Genomic DNA, 20462 nt, shown 5'->3' on the forward strand with positions numbered 1-20462 from the left:
AGTAGAGAAGTAGAGGGCAGCTATGGCCACGTGGAAAGAGGGAGGAAAGGAAGGCAGAGAGAGGGGAGCAAAGGAACAAGAGAATAAGAGGGTAAGAGAGTAAGGAGGGGGCAAGCAGCTCCTTTTATAGTGGGCTGGACCATCCTGGCTGTTGCCAGGTAACTGTGGGGAGGAGCATACCTGGCTGTTGCCAGGTAACTGTGGGGAGGAGCATACCTGGCTGTTGCCAGGTAACTGTGGGGGTAGAGTCCAGACAGAATACCAGGAGCTTGGGGCATTGCCTATTTGACTGATGGCACATACCTCTCTGCGTTGGGGGTGGAGGGGAGGCTGGGGGCGGTTGTAGCTGTGACAGGAGCCAGGGGCCCAGGAGGTGTGGCTGAACACCTTACATCCCTTAGGGTCACCAGGGTTCCAGGCCTGTGCTCAGCTGAGGACCAGGCTGTCTGTGCACAGCTCACTGCCCCACAACACATAAAAAAGAAACACAGTTGCCATTGTGACTGCTTAAGATCCTGAATTCAATCTACAACACTAGACACACACAAAGAAATAGTAATGGGTAAGAGGAGTTAGACAGGAAATCCCACCTACTGATGCGTGCGTTTCTGTCTGAAGTGTGTAAATGCAGGGAGGTGCAGAAACCTTGCACATGCCAGGAGCTTGCCAGAGTGAGGTATGGGTGAGGGCTTTTCTTTTAGAGTGAAGCAGTGGTCTCAGGGGACCTGCATTAAATGTCACTGAACGGTCACTGGTTCTAACAGCTTCCAGTGGCCAGTTGGTGCCATGTAAATAGCTTTTTGTGTTTAAATAAAGAAAGAAATAATAAATAAACTCCTACAGATTGAGAGAAAAATACCCAGAAATCCTTGCAGGAGGGGTCGAGGTTCCTACTGGTCTGGATGTCAGGCCTCACTGACAAAGTTACTTACTTATGTGTAAGTGAAGGCCTTGGTCATACCATGATCAGCAAAGAAGGGGACAACCTCGCATGTTGTGGTTTGAATCTAGAATGTTCCCCATAGGCTGTGACAGGAGCCAGGGACCCAGAAGATTCATAACAGTAGCAGAATTACAGTTATGAAATAACAACGAAAATAAGTTTATGGTTGGGGGGTTCACCACAGCATGGCAAATTGTATTAAAGGATTGCAGCCTTAGGAAGAGTGAGAACCATTCTTTAGACATTAGTCCTGGCTGCTGGAGGTAGATCCTCAGGAGTGAGCCTCAGAAGGTTGCAGCGACTCTTGTTCCAGACTATCCTGTGCTTCCCGGTCAGCCAGGATGTGAACAGTCCAGTGTCAAGTTCCCGCTGCCACCAACAGAGCCCCTCCTGCCACCAACTATGATGGAACTGTCCCCTTTGAAACTGTAGGTCTAAATAAACCAGTAAGTACATTTTTTTTTTAAGAAGAATGAAAAGTAAATGGCGTACCATCCTGCATGGAGCTGGCTTCTCAGCCTCCGGGCAACCACACAGCTTTTGACATATTCCCAATAGCACAGAACCCTAATTCTCTGCTATTCTACATAGGGCAGTTTGAAGCTGGCCACCAATTGGACACACCTCCCTTCGGGAGGTAGGATTTATGTCCCCTCCCTTGAATCTGGTTACTAACAGAGAAGCTATACTACCCAGTCTCTGGGCTCTGCTCTTTCTCTCTCGAAACACTCAGTGAGCCACCATATAGGAAGTGGGGATATCATGAGACCACCATACTGGAAAGGCTGTCTGTAGATGTTCCGGCCAGTGACCTCAGCTGAGGTCATCACCATAGAGACAGCAACCCTGTGAACGAGGCTGTCCCCAGACCCCTGTCCTGTCTACCTGCTTGCTGAATTGTACCCAGTGACCTTCAGTAACACATTGAGAGTGACAGATGTCCAGGTAAGCGGGTCCTGAGCCGCAACAAAATGACTGCTGTCTGAAGCCCAGTACATGTGGAGGAGAGGTCGAGACAGTCAGTTATGCCGGTTCCACTGCAAGTCAGTGTCTTGCTCTCTTACTTCACAATATTTGGACACACACACACACATACACACACACACACACACTGCCACCATGGGAGTAACCAAAATAAGACTATGAAATACATTCTGATTGGACAATGCCAGCACCTTCTGCATTTGTCTACATTATAACATATCTGAGTTTGTTACATTATAACCAAGTCTTTCTCACTACAGAGACCCAGGCCTCCTTCCCAGAAGACTGGTTAATTCCTAATCAGACTCCTTTTTTAAAAAAGAAAAGGAAAGAAAAAAGAGAGAGACAGGTTCTCACTATATAGCCCAGGGTGGCCTGACAATCTCTATGTGGCCCACGCTAGCCTAATCACATTGCCCTGTCTACCCCTCCTGAATTTTGGGATTACAAGCTCATGCCACCACACCTGTCCCTAAAACTGTATCTATGTATGTGCTGTTCATATTCATGTATGTGCATGTTTGTATGGATCACCACCATACTTGGATTTTTTTTTTAAATATGGGTTCTAGAGATAAAACTCAAACACATTGTCAGCTCAGCTTTATTATCTCCCCCAGCCTGAAACCATTTTTATTAAAGGGACAAATGGCAAAGAGGAGAATCTCCTCGGGATCCCTCAGACAACTGTGCCGTGAGATCCCAGGCCCGCTGGTCAGGAAGCGTGCGTGTTCCAGTCCTAACGCTCCACTCTTGGCAGCAGGCCACATGATACCTCCTATGATGCCTCCCTGAGACAGAATGAGGTCAGGAGCGGTGCCTGTGCTGATACACACTGCCAGGTTTGCATAAAACTTGGTGTGGCTCTCCCTCCGGATCTTCCGGGAGATCCTGGACTCATAATGAGGGAGCTCCATCTGCCAGTACATCCCGTCTGGCCCCTCAGTCTCCTGGGGGCTCAGGAAAATGTACCTGTGCTCTTCCTTCCCCGGGTATCCAGGTGCCCGGGATGACATTTTAAGCAGGGTTTATTCAAAATACTTCCAGCAGCCCACACATATTAGGATCCCAGGGCTCAAACTCCTGAGCGAAACCTTGGGTGCCGATATGGCGGGCAACTATGATTGGCTGTCCTAATCAATCCAAACAACTTCACCCAAGGCTCGCACGTTTTCTTCTAAACAAACCACCCATTCTTCCTTCCCTCTTGAGACTGACATACAAGGACCTAGCTCACACTGCAAGTGGTCCTCACGATTATTCTGATAAGCCTCACCTCAGATGCTTACAAAATACCCCTTATAACCCTAGGCACGTTTCCAAGCACTTCACACACATTAAGTCATAAGCATCCGTTGCCCCGGGATCTATTCTGTTTTGGATACGTAGTTCTGAGTGGAATGACCCGAGCTTGCTAGTGTCATTTCTACATCCAGCACAGTGGGATCCGCTGCACAATTCATAGTGCCCAAGGGAAAATGAAAAGAGCCAGAGACCCACTAGCCATTCATCGTGACGGCAGCAAGACTTCTAAGTCTAGGCCTCTGTGCACCGGCCTAGACAACACGCCTGCAAATTCAGGGCTGCCTCAAAGCATCAGTCTGGGCTTCCCAGAGCCAGAGAGAAATGGCTGTGGGTCTTGAGGTTCCAGGTAGTTCTGCTTTGCTCTCCTCAGCAAGTATGCCTGATTATCTTTTTGTTATGTGTCTCGAACACCTGTTAGTCCTCTTTAGGATTCTGTAGCTCCGGAAACACCACCACCTCTCACGACAAAGCATAACGTAAGCCTGGCACACCCGAAACCCAGAGCGTGGAGGATGGCAGCAAGAGCGTCCCTAATACTGGTGCGAGCTGCAGACTGAGTTCTAAGGCAAGTCTAGGTTTCATAGCAAGACCCTGTCTCCAAAGAAAACAACAAAACCTGTAATCTCTCCCTCCCTCTCCCGATCCCTTCTCCCCAGCACGCCCTAACATTTCTGCTTCTGAATTGCCAAATGATATGGCAACTTAGGGAGGAAAGAGTCAGGTCACAATCCATTACCAATAGATGTCAGGGCAGAAATCCAAGGCAGGGGCTGGTGAGATGGCTCAGCGATTGAGAGCAACTGACTGCTCTTCTGAAGGTCCTGAGTTCAAATCCCAGTAACCACATGGTGGCTCACAACCATCTGTAACGAGATCTGACTGTCTCTTCTGGAGTGTCTGAAGACAGCTACAGTGTACTTCCATATAATAAATAAATAAATCATTTTTAAAAAGGAAAGGAAAGAAATCCAAGGCAGAAACCTAGAGCCAGAAACTGAAGCAGAAACCACAGAGGAACACTGCTTACTGGCTCTCTCCGGCAGATTTGCTGAGCCTGACAACTGCCCAGGGTCAGCACTGACAGAATGCCGGACCCTCCCATATCAACTGTTAATCAAGAAGATGCCCCCACAGACTTGCCTGCAGAAGGTGAGACAGGAGACTGAGGCTAAAAGCACTGAGAAGCATGGATGCAGATCAGGAGCCCTTGCTAAGAGGGGGCTCGACGGGGAACCTGCTCTAAAAGCCCCTCTTCTTCTGGAAGATGAGTGGGGTTGGATTCCCCTCACTCAGTTACGTGAGAGATCCGAGGAGATGAAGGATATAACACAGTCAGCAGAGCACCGGGCACACAGTGGGCTTGCAAACCTCGTCTTGTCGTCGGTCGACAGCCCTGGTCAAACATGGAAACAGAGATCATTCCAGAACGGTGTAAGGGAGAGGATGCAGAAGTGAACAGGGCAGGCATGAGTGCTGGCAGCATAGCATGGAGGTCCTTGTGCCCCCAGATCTCCAGGGAAATCAAGAATGTGAAGCACATAGGATTGTCTTTCCTATGGAAAAGATGAAAAACCCGTTCTTCCATCCAGACAGCTGAGAGCCAGAAGCGGCTAATAGCCAGGTAATCTGTGTTATCTGTCAGGCCAGGCCATATAAATCTCCCACAACCAGGATCAGAGGTGGCTAATGGTCTGAATGGCCTCTAAGCTATCTGTATAACTTGAGAACAGACTAGACTCTAAGGCACCTAAGCTAGAAACGGTAGCATAGCTCTAGAATCCATCTTCTTGGAAGAAACTGCGTTTCAGTGTAATTACCCTCCCTTGTGCAACGGGGATTGTGTCACACCAGACAACTTTTTTGACAAATTACTCTGGGCTTAAACACACTGGGAATAAGCAGCTTGTTGTTAGACTCCCTGAAGTCTGACTCACTCTGCACCGGGTTTTCATTCTTATCTCTGAGCAGTTAGATTGCCTGTATGATACCCGTAGGGACCTCCTCACACATGAGCAAGCGGCATTCCAGGAACAAGTGTGACTTAGCTGCTGGTGAGCCTGCACCAGGCCTTGTGTTTCTTCCACAAGCTGGGCACAGAGAAGCCATGCTGCCCTCATCTCAAACCCCCAAGTCCACCTACTTCAGTCAACCAACTAGAAACTGAGACCCGAGCTTCAAGTATACAGATCCTTTGCTTGGAGACGGTCTCTCTGTGTAGCCCTGGCTGGCCTGGAACTCACACAATGTGGAGGAGACTGTCCTCAGACTCAGAGAGATGCCTGTCTCTGCCTCTCAAGTGCTGGGATTAAAAGTGTGAACTACACCACCACTCCTGGCCATGTGCATCACTTTAAAAACTCTTGTTGGTGCTGGGATGGGGTGGGGGGTGGTCAGAGGACAATTTGTGGGGTTGGTTACCATTTTCTTCTTCTTCTCCTCCTCCTCCTTCTTCCTCCTCCTCCTTCCCCTTCCTTCCTTCTCCCTCCTCCTTTCTCCTTCCCCTACCCTCCTCCTTCCCTCTTCTTCCTCTTTCCCCTTCCTCTCTCCTCCTTCCCCTCCTCCCTCTTTCTTCTTCCTTTCTTCCTTTCTCCTCCCTCCTCCTTCCCCTTCCTCCTCCTCTTTCTTGATGTAGACCAGGCTGGCCTTGAACTCAGAGATGCCCCTGCCCCTGCCCCTGCCCCTGCCCCTGCCCCTGCCCCTGCCCCTGCCCCTGCCCCTGCCCCTGCCCCTGCCCCTGCCCCTGCCCCTGCCCCTGCCCCTGCCTCTGCCTCTACTTCTGCCTCTGCCACCCAAGCACTGGGAATAAAGGTGTGTGCCACCGAGTGCACACTTTTTATTTTTCTTTCCACTTGTACGTGAGTTCCAACGATTAAACTTCAGTAATCAACTTTCTCAGTAAGTGCCTTTAAGCTCTCTCTCTCTCTCTCTCTCCAGCCTTGTATGTGACTTCTTGACTCTTCCTCTCAGTGCTGACATCAAGAATCCACAGGGTAGCACTCCTGAACTCCACGTTGTGCTCCATTTCAGCATGCTGACCAGACAGCCCACCTCTGGTCCCCACCTCTTCAGTGTCTAACGTCTGCTCATTCATCAGAACCCACTGCGCTCTGCCTCAACCTACAGTTTCAGAATCCTGAGCCCTCGCTGACTGACACAAGTTAGTTATGTCCCTCAGCAAAGACAGACTGAGGGCTGGGGAGACAGCTCAGTCAGTGCCGATCCTGCCATGAAAGTGTGAGGCCTGAGTCTGGTCCCCAGAACCCACATAAAAAGCCATCCCAGCCCTGCAGGGGTAAAAACAGGAGGACCTCTGGGTATGGCCAGCCAGTCCAGCCAAGTTTAGTCTAAGAGAACCCCAGCTCCTCATGAAAGACCCTGGCACTAAATAAATAAATAAATAAATAAATAAATAAATAAATAAATTGGGACATTCTGGTTAGGGGAAGACTAGCCAATAATAAATAGTAAAATAAATGTCATCTTTTAAGTAAGAAATTAATTAACTAATTAATTAATTTGGGGCCAGCAAGAGGGCTGAGCAGTTAAAGCCTGCCACACTTAGCAACCTGACTGTGAGCTGAGATGTACACGACATAAATAACTCACACAGATTGTCCTCTGACACAGGCACGAGAAGCATTTTTATTTTTATTTTATTTTATTCCATTTCTTTCTTTGTTTGTTTTTGTTGTTGTTGTTTTGTTTTGTTTTGTTTTTGAGGCAGGGTTTCTCTGTATAGCTCTGGCTGTCCTGGAACTTACTCTGTAGACCAGGCTGGCCTCGAACTCAGAAATCCACCTGCCTCTGCCTCCCAAGTGCTGGGATTAAAGGCGTGCGCCACCACTGCCCGGGTATTTGGTTTTTTTGAGACAGGGTTTCTCTGTATAGCCCTTGCTGTCCCAGAACTCACTCTGTAGACCAGGCACCTCAAACATCACAGAGATCCTCCTGCCTCTGCCTTCTGAGTACTGGGATTAAAGGCACACACCTACACCCATAACCCCTATCACAGCTGGTTAAATAAATAATTTTTTCAATCAATAAAATAAAATGGACAGCTCCTGAATACTCACACTTGAGGTTGAACTCTGTCTGTCTGCAGACGCACGTATGCAGCCCTATCCACACCACTGTAAAAAGATCTCCTGAAGTTCAAACCCCAGCATCCCCAAATGGACCTCTGCGGGAGCAGGGCCATTGTATGTGTCTCTAGTTTCTGCAGAATCATACTGGAGTAGAGTGGGTCCTTACCTAGTTTAACTGATGTCCGTGTTCAAAGAGAGGCAAGAGAGAAGACAGTGTGCAAAGAGCCAGACACGTAGAGAGGGAGGATGTCACATGAAAAGGGACACAGATTCCTGTGAGGTCACCATCAGTCCAGGTGGCCTGAAGCCAGCAGAAGCCGGAAGAAACTGAGGAATCCTGCCAACACTTTTGAAGGAGCGTGTTCAAAACACCTTGATCATCCAGCCTACAGGATGGCCAATTTCTAGGGTTTCCAGCTACTCAAAAGCATTGAGGGACAAGCAGCTATCAGGGCGAGTGGCACAGGCCTACGGTCTACACTACTTGGAAGACTATGGAGGATGGAAGTTCAAGACCCAACAATGCAACAATGAGACCTTGTCTTTAGCTAGGGTGAGAGGGCTGTCCTGGAAACTTGCTCTGTAGACCATCTGTCCTCAAACTCAAGAGATATGCCTGCCTCTGCCTCCCAAGTGCTGAGACTAAAGGCATGCCACCCAGTGAGACCTTGTCTTAAAAAGACAAAATGGGCTGGGGACAGAGCTCAGGGGCAGAGCTCTTGCCTGATGTGCACGAAGCCCTGAGTCTGACATCCAGCACCACACAAAGCATGCAGACTGGGTGTGATGGAGCATGCCTACCTCGTGTGGGGTGAAGGCAGGAGGAGGGTGAGAGATTTAAGGACATCCTTGGCTACAGCACAGTGAGTTCAAGGCAAGCCTGGACCACAGGAGAATGCTCATTTCAGCAGCACACATACTAAATTCAAGCAATACAGAGAAGATTAGCATGGCCTCCTGCTGCTGCAAGGATGACATGCAAATTTGTGAAGCATGCTGAATAGTTTTCACAATAACCCAGGTGTAGATTTGACCTCCGTATCCAACAAGACTGGCACAGACAAGGAAGACACAATACACACACACACATATATATTATTAATATTAGATATTAAAGAGGAGAGAGTTAGTTTAGGGGGACAAACAGGCCCAGGGAAGCAAAATAGGGCTATGAGGGGAAATATGTTCAGCATACAATACATACACTATGAAAACTTGAAAAGCTGAAGTATACATCTTAACAGGAAGGAAGATTGGAAGAATAACTCGGCTCATCCCTTGCCTTGCCCTTTCAGAGTCCCAGCTACCCACACAAACCTATCGTTCTCACAGTCTTTGCTTCAACCCCCGAGGGCTAGCCTTGAACCCTGGAGGGCTAGCCTTGGTTTTGACTCTAGGAGCCTGTGACTCTAGGAGCTGGAGTGTGCACTCCTCTGTCAACATCTGTACCAAGGCCCTAAGAGTCCCCTACCCTCCATGTGACTCCTGGATCTGCTGGTGTCTGCCCCCTGCCACACATACACACAGGCACACACTCGTAGACACACTGTGGCCTCAGGACCTTCCCTGAACCAATCGAGCAGCATGACCTCCACTGACCTTGTTGAGCCCAGGACCCAAACAGGATTATTCAGAATCCAACCCAGAGGCCAAATGTGGTGGTTCACACTGTTGGGGCACTGAAGCGAGAGGAATGCTGTAAGTTCAAGGCCAGCCTGGGCTACATGGTAAGTTCCAGGTGAGCTTAGACTAGAGAATGATACCTTGTTATAGAATACAACACAACAAAGCTAAGTCTGGCATTTTCTGAATCAGGACGGGAAATAACTCCTTTCTCCCGTGCTCTCAAGACAGAAGGATGTAGCCTCGGGAGAGGAAAAGCCACATTTCTTGTCTCATGGAGGCACTTGAGAGAGAATGGGCAAGCTGAAACAGCCCCTCTCCCCAGGCGAAGTCCTTGAGCCGAGCCTGTATTTTTTGGTTCGTGCACTGGCTGAGCTGGGTTGGGCCACAGTACAGCTATGGAGACTTGAACTGTAGTGTCAGTAATGGAGAACGGGAACCTGGTGGCTCACTGAGAAGGTAGACAGCTCTGCTGCGGTGCGGGAGAACAGAAAACACACACACAGCACTCTTCCAGTGTGTGCACCAGGAAGCACTCCCACAAAGAAGTCATGTGCGTTCTCAGGTTCCATCACAGAGAGAAACGATTGCCTAAGCCACACCCTGTATGTATTTATTATATCAGCCAGAGGTAATAAAGTGGGCCGGGGAAGGAAATATCTTGATTAATTGTTATTCCAGCTTGCTCATCCGTAACTGCTGTCCCGAGCGTGATGTCTCTGTGGACATATTAATGTCACCTTCTTGTAGAGCACCACAGCACACACGTGTCCCCAGCAAGATGTAGCTTTGAGCTCCTTTACAGACTGTGGGTTCTAGACAGAAGGGATGGCTGATGGCAACTCTGGCCCCAGAAGCACCACCTTGGTGGAGTGAGGCTCCTCCAACAATATCTGGCACATGAAAAAAAAAATCTTCAAAAGAGAAAACACAAGCGGCTAGGAAAGCCTGGCCAGTACCCATCTCTCCACTTCCCTAAAACGCACAGCTTTAAGACACGGCCCATGTGCTACCTTCCCACCCCATCCCTCCAAGGCCACCATGCCCATTTGCTGGGGACTAATGAATAAGCATTAACCCAGCCTTGTTATTTGGGACGCTTTCTTTTGCCGTGGTTGTTCTTCTCCAAGTCTATCTGGGCAGGCTCAGGCCAGTTCGCCAACAGGGGTTCTCATTAAAGTCTGCGGATACATTGTAAAGCAAAGCTGGAAATGGGAGGCCAGACATTACAGCAGGCTGCTAGCAAGAAAATCAGTACAAATTAAGACACAGCTAGGCAGTAGCCAAGCAACTTGCCGTTGCATAAATTATGTGTATTAGAATTAGAGAAAGAGCGCTGGAAAGTGCCACAGAGAGACATCACACTGCAGGCTGCAAGCGTGCCCAACCTTCATTTACAAAGAATTTAGAATAGATGACTTGACTGGCTCTCAATGGCAACTGTCTAAATTGCTATGTGACAGGAATAAAAACTACCTTTGTCCCATTCATAATTTAAAGGCTGAGGAGGGAGGGAAGGAAATAGGTTCTTAAGATCATCTGTTGTGGTTTTGTGTGTCAAGGGGACAGGGTTGGGAGGTACTAACCACAGAGATGACTTAGCTAAAGAGAGTGACAGTTTGGTTCGGCCTCCACACCACCTTCTCTTAAATGGGAAGATGACAGAGCCTTTCCAAAGAACACTGTTACATCAAACCACCCAGTTAAAGGATACACAGACCTACTGACCACTACAGGCAAGAAGTGGGTAAAGGTGGTGACTGTGGTTCACTGTTCATCCCTTGCCCCATTCATTAATTCACCGCCTAGTTCTGTTTGTTTGTGTGTGTGTGTTGTTTCCAAATAAGATTCCTGGAGACGAGTCCAGTCCCAGGCGAACCTCCTTTTTCCACATTCCCACTATGAGCATATATGTGCATGCACAATCGCAAGGCATGCTGGGACAGCTCAGTGCCTCCTGGACCTCACATGGTTCTCCATCAGCAACACCCTGGATGACACTGTCCCCTGGAAGGGGCCCCCCAACATGTTCTGAAGAAGTATAGCAAAATTCGAGGCTTTGGGGCCCAGGCTTGGGAGTGTAGCCTTTGTGGCTTAGTGCTCCAGGTGCTGGTCATAAAACAGATAGTGGCATTCCTTCCTCCACCCACCCGCTTCCTGGGTTCAAAAAGTGTTCATTCAAAGAAAGTCACCCTGACCCACCCAGACCATTACGAGAACCTGCAATGCAATTGTGCTATTGTTAGGGGGCTCTTAGATTGTTAGGGGCTCTTAAAAACTGTCTTGAGAAATAACCCTCACAATTACCAAGTATTCCTTGTGACATTTGTGACTTTACACTTCCTTGTGACTCTTAACTGGTATTTTTGGTATTTTCCAACAACGCCCTCCCCACCCCCTTGAGTTGTGGTTTCTTCCTTTAAATATCCCCTTACTCAGCTACTCGGGGCACCATGGTACTCTACCCCTGCGTGGTGTATGACCATGGGCCCGAGAGCGCTCTTGAATAAAAATCCTCTTGCAATTTGCAGCAAGACCGTTTCTTGTCGGTGATTTTGGGGTGTCGCCTCTCCTGAGTCAGAACGTGGGGAAGTCCTCACGTTGTGGGTCTTTCAGTTCCTTTGCCCTCCCTGCTAACATTTTGAACCATTCCCAGTATTCTAGAATACTCTATCCATTTGCTGATCCCAAAGTACCATGTCCCTCCTTTGTCTGGCTAAGACTCGCCTTTAAGGTCTCAACATTGGGGCCTATGGCAATTCATCTTGACTGTCACCTCAGCAGGATTTAGCATCACCATGGGAACAGAACCCTTAGCTTGCTTGCGAGGGATTTTTTAAAATTAGGTTAGCTGATGGTGGGAAGAACCATCTTCAAGTGTGAGCAGCGCCATTCCATAGCCTGGGGTTCCGGACCGAGTAAAAGGGAACGGGGCTGAGCAAGCCCACTCTGCTCTGCTTCCTGCCCATGGCCGGCGGCCTCAGACTCCCTGACACGATGGACTATGCCCTCAGACTGTGTGCCAAGGTAACCTCATCTTTCCTTGTGGTTTGTTAGGTGTTTCATCACTAACACCAGAAAGTAGCTATAACAGATTTCTGCCTCCCTAGCTCTTTTTACCAAAGCGCCTCTGTCTTCCTAGAACCCCAGTGTCCCTCTAAGGTTACCAAGCAGAAGGCAAGAAGCTCAGCACAGATCCTTCTTCCTTTCTCTTGGGGACCAACACGGAAGGCTGTGCTAGCTTTAAGCTGCCAACTCTGTTACACCCGGCTCATCCTGAATGCACCCCAGCGAGGGGGATGGGCAGTGGTTTCTGTTCTGGGTACACACACACACCCTCCCCCACTTCAAAAGGTTTTTCTTATCTTTATTGGCCATTAGGAAACTCTCTCTATAAGGTGAGAACTGGCCTCCTCACTCTTAGAGATTTATTGTGGAATGACTGCACTCCTAAGTCTTAAGGAACAACTCACCGGGACAATTGAATGGGCCTCTTTGATCTCCTGCTTGGTTAAGCAGGCCGACACCAAGGCCCCATTGGTTAATATTTCAGTTCCCTTTTCCTCTTTTTTTCCATCAAAGATTCATTACCATCTAGGTCACTGTGTCTCTCCATGCCTCCATCTATTAAACAGAGCCAAGGGGAAAAAGCTTACACGCGGTCCTTCTTATTATCTTCCTCTTGTCCGGGCTGACACGTGCTCGTGACGTGACTTTTATGTCCAACTGACCTATTTACTCAAGAGCAAAGATGGAAAGCTGCCTGTCCCACAACGCTGTGAGCTCTCAGGGAGACAGAATGGAAGCTACCACAGCAAAGGTCTTGAAGTCCATGGCGAAGGTCAGAGGAAAATGGGGATTTCTCTCAGTGAGGGTCCTGCCGTCCCTACATGTGTGTCAGCCTATGGAGGGGTCACATGGTTGGGGGTGGAAGGCTTTCTCTTCCTACCAGACAGCAAGAGTTAAGCCTGGCTGCCATGCTCCTTTAGGATAGCAGGAGAAGGGGAGGGAGGAGAGAGAGGGGAGGAGGGAGAGGGAGAAGAGGAGGCAGGAGAGGGCCAAGGGAGCGAGATTGTTGAGGTGACAGGAAATGTGGTCAACCCTGAGAACAGAAATTAAGCCAGGTCTTTGGCTGAATTGACAGCTCAATTCATTACTCACTGAGGCCCTTTTTAGAAACACTTCTCAAGTCCCTGAGAGCCTCTGACCTTTGAGTAGTGACTATTGATCTTTGACGCCTGGCTAAGCTAACCGCCCAAAACCGCTGGCGGCAGTGGCATTGACTTGACCCAGAACTAAACTGGGGGCAAGAGAGACGCAGGAAGTAAGAGCAAGGTGCAAAGTGAGCGTGCTGTTAATCGATGCACTTGAGTGAGCATGCGCACAACAGGTTTTCAGCTTCATCAGAGTCAGCCTGGCAAGCTGGAAGGGCGATGTGTGGGCTGGGCTGGCTATGAGCACCTCTCTCAGTCACGGTCATTCTCTTTCTCTCCCATAAAACACCTGTGGGTGGGCTGTGGCAATGGCCCAGTCAGTGAAATGTGAGCCTTGCAAGCATGAGGACCTAAGGTCAATCTTCAGCACCTGCATTTAAAAGAAGAATTTCAGGTGTGGAGGTGATGACTTAGAGGAAGCAAGTGGGTCCCTGGTCAGCGAGGGAAGCCTATTTGGTGAGTTCCAAACCAGCGAAAGACCTAATCTCAAACAAACAAACAACAACAACAAAAACCAGTGCCAGTGAGAGGGCTTGGTAAGTGCTTGCTGACAAACCTGACTACGTGAGTTTAATCCCAGCATCCATATGGTGAACGGAGAGAACCAACTCCTTACAGGTTGTCTTCTGACCTCCATCCACATGCTTGCTTTACTACAGTGGGTCTCAACCTTCCTAATGCTTCGACCCTTTAATACAGTCCCCCACTTTGCAGTGACCCCCCCAACCATAAGATTATTTCGTTGTTACTTCATAACTGTAATTTTGCCGCTCTTATGAACCAAACTGTAAATAGAGGATATGTGAAATACTGATTTTGTGGCCCCTGCAGGGGTTGAGATTCACAGGTTGAGAACCCCGCCTTAGTGTAAGTGCCTGCCTCATGTGTTTTTTTAAAAAAAAATCAAGAAATAGGGGGCTGGAGAGACAGCTCAGCAGTTGAGAGCACTGACTGCTCTTCCAGAGGTCCTGAGTTCAATTCCCAGCAACCACATGGTGGCTCACAACCATCTTTAATGGAATCCAATGCCCTCTTCTGGTGTGTCTGAAGACAGTGACAATATACTCACATACATAAAATAAATAAATAAATAAATATGTTTTAAAAAATCAAGAAATAAAAGAATTAAAAAGGTAGACAACATTTCAGGAATGTAGCCAGAGTCAGCCGTTGCTTAGTTGGAAGGCTGCCTTTCACGTAGTCAGCACACAGAACGGAAAGCCGCTGACCTCATGGTGGAGCGCCATCCACATGACCATCATCACAGACTCAGATGAGCAGAATAAAGGAGTCCCCACCAGACTGGGCTTGCCCAGAGTAGGGCATCAGTGGAGCATCTTGGAAAAGAGGTGACTGGGCCTCCCCGCTCTCAGCTTAAATAATGATCCAGATGTCTCTTGGAGAACCCATTGGAATACTCAAGTAGAAGCTCTCAAAAATTTAGAAGTCAGGTATGTGGGGAGTCTGTCTGGAGAAACTGTCTCCCCGGAGGGTGGGAATTCAACATATAAAACTCAAGATGGACGCCAAGCATGGTGGTGCCTTTAATCTCAGTACTGGGAGGTAGAGGCAGACAATAGCCTGTGAGTTCAAGGCCAGTCTGGACTCCAGAACATGTTCCAGGACAAAAACAGTAACAAAAAAAAATGACATTTTAAAAACTATGGCAGCCAGCTCCCACACACCCTATAGTTTTTGAGATAAGATGGCCTTAAGCTTGCAGTCTTCCTGACTCAGCTTCCAGCAAGCGGAGAGTACAGGTGAGCACCACGATGCCTGGCTCTAAGGCCCATCTATTGATGAGCGGATATTAATTGCTTGTTACACAGGAAGCCTTGTGCTTGTGTCAGGAGTGGGAAGACAAGTTACTTTTCTCTCTGAAGCCCAGAACTAGGAAGCGCCTCTCTGTGTGTGTGTGTGTGTGTGTGTGTGTGTGTGTGTGTGTGAGTGTGTGTGTTTCTGTTGCTGATGCAACAAATTACAACTGCGTGGCTTGAAGCAGCAGTGCGGGAGGCCAGAGATTTTAAATGAAGGTCTCCGCATGGTTGGTTTCTTCTGGAAGCTGAGGGAGAATTTATTCTCTCTGTCACTCTCCAAACTTCCTGTGGCTGAGAGCAGTCCTCTTTGTTAGACATATCCCTCTGATCTCTTTCTCTGTCCTTATAATTACTGCTTCCGTAGCCTCCTTTTTCATTGGGTTTGGGGTTTGGAGGTGGTAGTGGGAGTCTATGTAGCCCAAGCTAGCCTTAACTCTTGGCCTCCCTCCTGTCTAAGACTCCTGTGTGCTAGACTCACAGGCCTGTACCACTGTCCCCTGCTCCCCCATGATTCTTACGACACTAGTCATTGTGTTTGCTTCCACCTCTAAACCTACTGTGTTCAAATCATCAAGATCCTTCACTTCCTGCATCTGTGAAGACTTCAGGATTCTGGGTGTTAGGGAAAAGGTCAGAGCTCACTTCCAGGTTTGAAAACCCACCAGTCGCTGAACTTGGGGACCCACCAATCCCTGAGCTTGAAATGCAACTCATCCCTGGGCTCACCCCAAACTCAGAACTTGAAATCCCACCAATCCCCACCCTGAAAAACTCCACCCCCAAGACACTCTATGTAAGGCCTGCCTCCAGCTTAGCTCCTTATTCCTTCTTACCTAAGCAGAGGCAGCCACTCTCTTGTTGTCTTTCCCAACAAATCTCGTGTGAGGTTGGTTGTACAGTGTGACTTTGTGGCACTGTCCCCTCAGAGTTGTAACACTTCTATCAAGGAAACCTTTGCCCCTCAGAACTGTAACACTTACTCTGGAGAGACATGAATTTGGGGGGAGGGGTGCTGCCATTTAACACAACCCATGTGGTCAGCTATGGAAAGACTGACTCAACATGTCAAGGGCAGAGCACACCTGACACACGGGGAACTGAGACTTAAGTGGCGAGCAGCAACAGAAAGTGGACAGTGAGCACAGGAAGTGCCCACCGCACAGGTCAGTAAAGAAGGGCTTACCTAGGCAGGTGACAGCTGAAGCCAGCCACAAGATGGAGAGGCAGAGAAGGACATTTTTTGAGGTGTTTTATGGGGTTTGGGTTTTTAATGCCTTTGAGTGATTGGAAGCAGAATAATCCAGAAAGCTCACCTTGGCTGGGATAAGATGGCTGGAGAAAGTGATGTCGGATGCAAGGGTCTTTATCTCAAGGGCAAAAGCTCCAAGTTCTGGAATATATGAGGCAGAAACTCTGTGGAGATGTTCCCCAGGCTGTAGCTAGCAGCTAGCATGAGCCATTCCCATTGAGCCAAATGCAGGTGTTTTATAAAACACAGACAGGAGCCATACCATGCCCCTGTATCCAACAGGACCAACACTGGCCAAAAGAAGGTTTGGGGGACTCAAAGGCGTGTGCAAGCTCTTGTTCTCCATCTACGTGAGGAAAGGAGCTGGGATTTAATGAGACTTTGCAATGGCTGCCCTATACACACTACACCTGTCAGGACACACTCGCTCCCTTTTGTCGTCCCTTAGACGTACATGCCTTAAATGCTACTTCCGACTGTTCACAGATAAATGTGTGTGCTCAGTGGCTCTCAGTTAACTCCTCACCCTTGAGCCACCTACACCCTTGAGCATCCTTCCCCTCTGGACTCCGCAAACACCCCCAGTGTGAGCACATGTGTAACTTGACTGTCTACTTTCCTCTTAGCCTGTCTTCCCTTTTGGAAAGTGAGTAACTTGGGGGCAGGGAATTTTGTCTTGTCCACCTCTAAATTCTCAATGCCTACCCTACATATATCTTACCAAGTGAATGGCTGGATGGGTGAGTGGGCGGATATATGGATTGGTGGATGGACGGATGACAAATGGATGGTGGGTAAATGAATAGATGGATTCGTGGATGGATGGTTGGAGGATAATGGGTGATGGTCAGATGGATGCACACAGGACATACGGATGGATGATAGGAAAGCAAGTATATACATGGATAGATATTTGTGTGATACTATACTGGCTTCAAATACATTAAATCAATAAAGTAATGAAAGTGACATAGACTCATCAATTGCTTATTAAAGTGCTTTATGGGGTGGGAGAGATGGCTCATTAGATAAGCATGCTTGCTGACTTAAAGGAGACCTGGGTTCGATTCCCAGCGCCCACATGTTGGCTTATAACCATCTGTGATCCCAGTTCCTCGGGGTCCAACAGACATGCACACACATGTATACAGGCAAAACACGCTTACAAAGTAAAACAAACAAATCTTTAAACTGCACCCCCAACAAAAACTGCAATGACAAAAGGCTTTGCTTGGCATTCTCAAGACTCACCTCATTCCTTCGGAAGCCATCTTGTCAAGATTGGTGGTGTCCTTTGTTTCTGCCCAGTTTGCTCCCAGATCACCCCATCCCATGTCATCAGCCAAAATGATCACGATGTTTGGTTGGGGGGCTCTTGTTTTCCCACTGATAGAGAAATCCATGAGAGGGTAGAAAAATCCAGAAAAAGCCATGCCAACCAACAAAACCTTTAGAAAGAGCCAGCCCATTGTAAGACACGAAGACTCCCGTTGTCTTGGATAAATGATAACCGAGCACCACTGTGAATCTCTGGAATTTTAGAGTTTTCTCTTTGTTCACTTTCAGTGCGGGAAGTCACCAAGGATTCCAGTTGTCAAGAATACACTGGAGTTAGTAATGGCTACAGGGATGTTAGGGGCTACAGAAACAAGGTCCCCATGTTGAATCCTAATCCAAGAGAGTCAGGAATGTGTCACCCTTAAGTTGGGTTGGTCCTCTCAAGATGTCTTCTCATCGCAGCTTAATAAGATGACTGGCTGGGTGCAGCATTCAGACAACAACGTCAACAACCACTCTTGGCCACTTAGCAGAGAAGTAGCCCTTTGCACTCAGGGGAGCTAAGGCCACAAAGCAAGCCTTGCATCTGCTTAGGATTTCATCTGGTGACTGCGGGATACAGTCTCACATCTGCAGAACACCTGCATGTTCTAGAAGCCACAGTCAGCCCCGAGATGAGTTTCTGAGTTCCAGATGGTGGAGGTTTCTGTAAGGTTTCCTGGAGGAACAAAATCTGACAAGAAACCAGAGTTGAAACAGCCAGGTCTGTGGTGTTTTACTCAGTAGCTTGGGAAAATAATCACTTTTCCATGCCAACAGATGTTTTCCTTCTTCGGGTGTTCAACTGGCTCATCGGTTTCTTCCCCCTGGAAAACAGGGATGACAATAATATTTGCAATGGACCTATAGTAACAGGGTTGGCAGTAACATTAGAGATGACTCCTTTGCAATTCACACATGCTATAAATGAGGATAACCGAGCCCTAGTATCCTGGGCCAGCTAGCTTCCAGTCTGCTAACTCCTCCCGGAGTGCCTCCCCAACCCCTACCACCACAAATAGTCAAACTCATTGAGAATTCTAAAAGAAAGGTTTTTTTTTTTGGTTGGTTGGTTGTTTTTTAAAAAGTCCCATGATCAAGGCACAATTGCTTAGAATGGCCTTGTCATGACCTCAATGTTTCTGTAAGAAATTCTTGGCATGAGTTAGTCCAGGAAGCTAAGGATATAACTCTGACCATAGAGTGCTTGCCTAGCTTGCACAAAGCCCTAGGTTCGATCCTCCAACATCTCATAAACCAGTTGTCATTAGTGTTTGACTATAGTACCAGCACTTGTGATGCAGAGACAGGAGGATCAGAAGTTTAAACTAATCCTCAGCTACTGTGAGACCAGCCTGGGATACATAAGATGTGATCTCAAAGCAAACAAACAGCTTCCCCCAGAGAAATTAATTTGGGTAAAAAAAGAGACTTGTTAAAACAGAGTTTATAATAGATCTAGGTGGAGGACGTAAGTCATCTCTGTAGAATGCTTTCTATCTTTCTGTGTGTTTGTAATTTTCATAATTAAACGCTGCCCCCCCCCAAGGTCCCAAAGAATAAATAGAAACATGACTCTGTACATTCTAATCATGACATTTTTAGTAAGAAAATCTAGGGCTGGAAGCTGTAGCTCCCTGTGATTTACCATGCACAAGATGTACAAGGTATTGCTGTCAAACACCATTTAGCCAAGGATGCTCATACCTGGGTTTGCATATGAATTAGCAAACTCAGAGCTGGGGAAACAGCTCAGTGTGTAGAGTGCTTGCTTAGCAGGCACACTCCCAAAGCCCTGGGTTCAGTCCTCAGCATAGCATAAACTGTGCATGGTCACCTGTATCCAGAATCCCAGCACTCTGCAGGTAGGAGCGGGGCAGAAAGATCTGAAGTTCAAGGTCACCCTCTACTACATAGCCAGTTGAAGACCAGCCAGAGACCTACTCTCAAAAAAACAAACGAGGCGAGCAACAAATTCAGTGAGAAGGCTGGGACCATTTTCTGTTCCTTGGACTGCATTTTCAAGACAGAATCTCATGTGACCCACACTCATTGTACAGCACAGGACGACCTTGAAGTCCTGATCCTCCTCCTCCTCCTCCACCGCCTTCTGCTTCTCTCGCTCTGGGATTGCAGGTGTGAGCCTTCACACCTGGCTTTGAGATATGAACTTGAGCAAGCTCCCAGGTGAGAACTACACCCTTTGTCCTTGGTTCACTCTTGGAATTGTAAGATGTTGGGGGAATAAAAATATCACTCCGGGCCTAGAAGAAAAAGGAAACTGTGTGGCCTAACTGGAGATGACTCAGTTCCGGTGGACAAACCTGAAAGCCAAGTAAGTGTGTCACACTAAGTTCTGAGACATGAGGTTAGATGTCCAGCTGGAGGTGGCAAATAGAGCTGAGAATACAGTCAAGTCACTCTTTGTTTACTTAAGGGCTCTAAACCTGCAAGGTGACACTGTGTTGAAATTCTAGAGCAAATAACAGCCTTCCACCCACGGAAGATAATCAAAGAAACAATCTGTATTGTATAAAATTGCTAGAGGTTGGAGCTCTTTCACGTGGCTATTTCTTTTCTAATTTATTTATTTTTTCAAATTATGTCTCTGTGAGCCAGACATAGGGGCGTGTTTCTTTGAATCCAGACACCTGGGAGGCAGATGCAGGTGGATCTCTAATGACTTTGGGGCCAGGCTGGTCTCTAGCAAATTCCAGGCCAGCCAGGACTACAAAGTGAAACACACACACACACCCATCTCAAAAAGAAAAAATAACTAGTTACATGCTTCCGTGGCGCTCACATGTGGAGGCCAGAGGACAACTTGCAGGAGTCAGGTCTCTCTTTCCATCTAGTGGGTCCCAGGGATCAAACTCAATCTGTTAAGCTTGGTGGCAAGGTCCTTTACCCACTGAGCCAATCCCC

General features: G+C 47.9%; 1 protein-coding gene and 1 non-coding gene across 10 annotated transcripts in view; one reads left to right on the plus strand and one right to left on the minus strand.

The window, feature by feature from the left end:
* Arsg (arylsulfatase G) overlaps positions 1-20462 on the minus strand; it is a 132182-nt gene that overhangs the window by 62821 nt on the left and 48899 nt on the right. For 6 of the 9 annotated variants that reach the window (XM_021176936.3, XM_029483074.2, XM_029483075.2 and 3 more), the window contains one exon: positions 17472-18364. In XM_021176936.3, coding sequence (XP_021032595.1) covers positions 17472-17689 — 218 coding nt within the window. In that variant the 5' untranslated portion in view covers positions 17690-18364. Of the gene's footprint in view, positions 1-16284; positions 16362-17471; positions 18365-20462 lie in introns of those variants that run through there. The other 3 variants (XM_085829448.1, XM_085829449.1, XM_085829450.1) reach the window with 2 other exon arrangements.
* On the plus strand, positions 8213-8323 carry LOC115032612 (U6 spliceosomal RNA). Its single transcript, XR_003838254.1, has one exon. It is a non-coding gene; the product is annotated as a U6 spliceosomal RNA (small nuclear RNA).

The sequence above is a fragment of the Mus caroli genome, unplaced genomic scaffold, assembly GCF_978045245.1.
Source record: "Mus caroli unplaced genomic scaffold, Mus_caroli_1 scaffold_13, whole genome shotgun sequence".
Taxonomy (NCBI): Eukaryota; Metazoa; Chordata; class Mammalia; order Rodentia; family Muridae; genus Mus; species Mus caroli.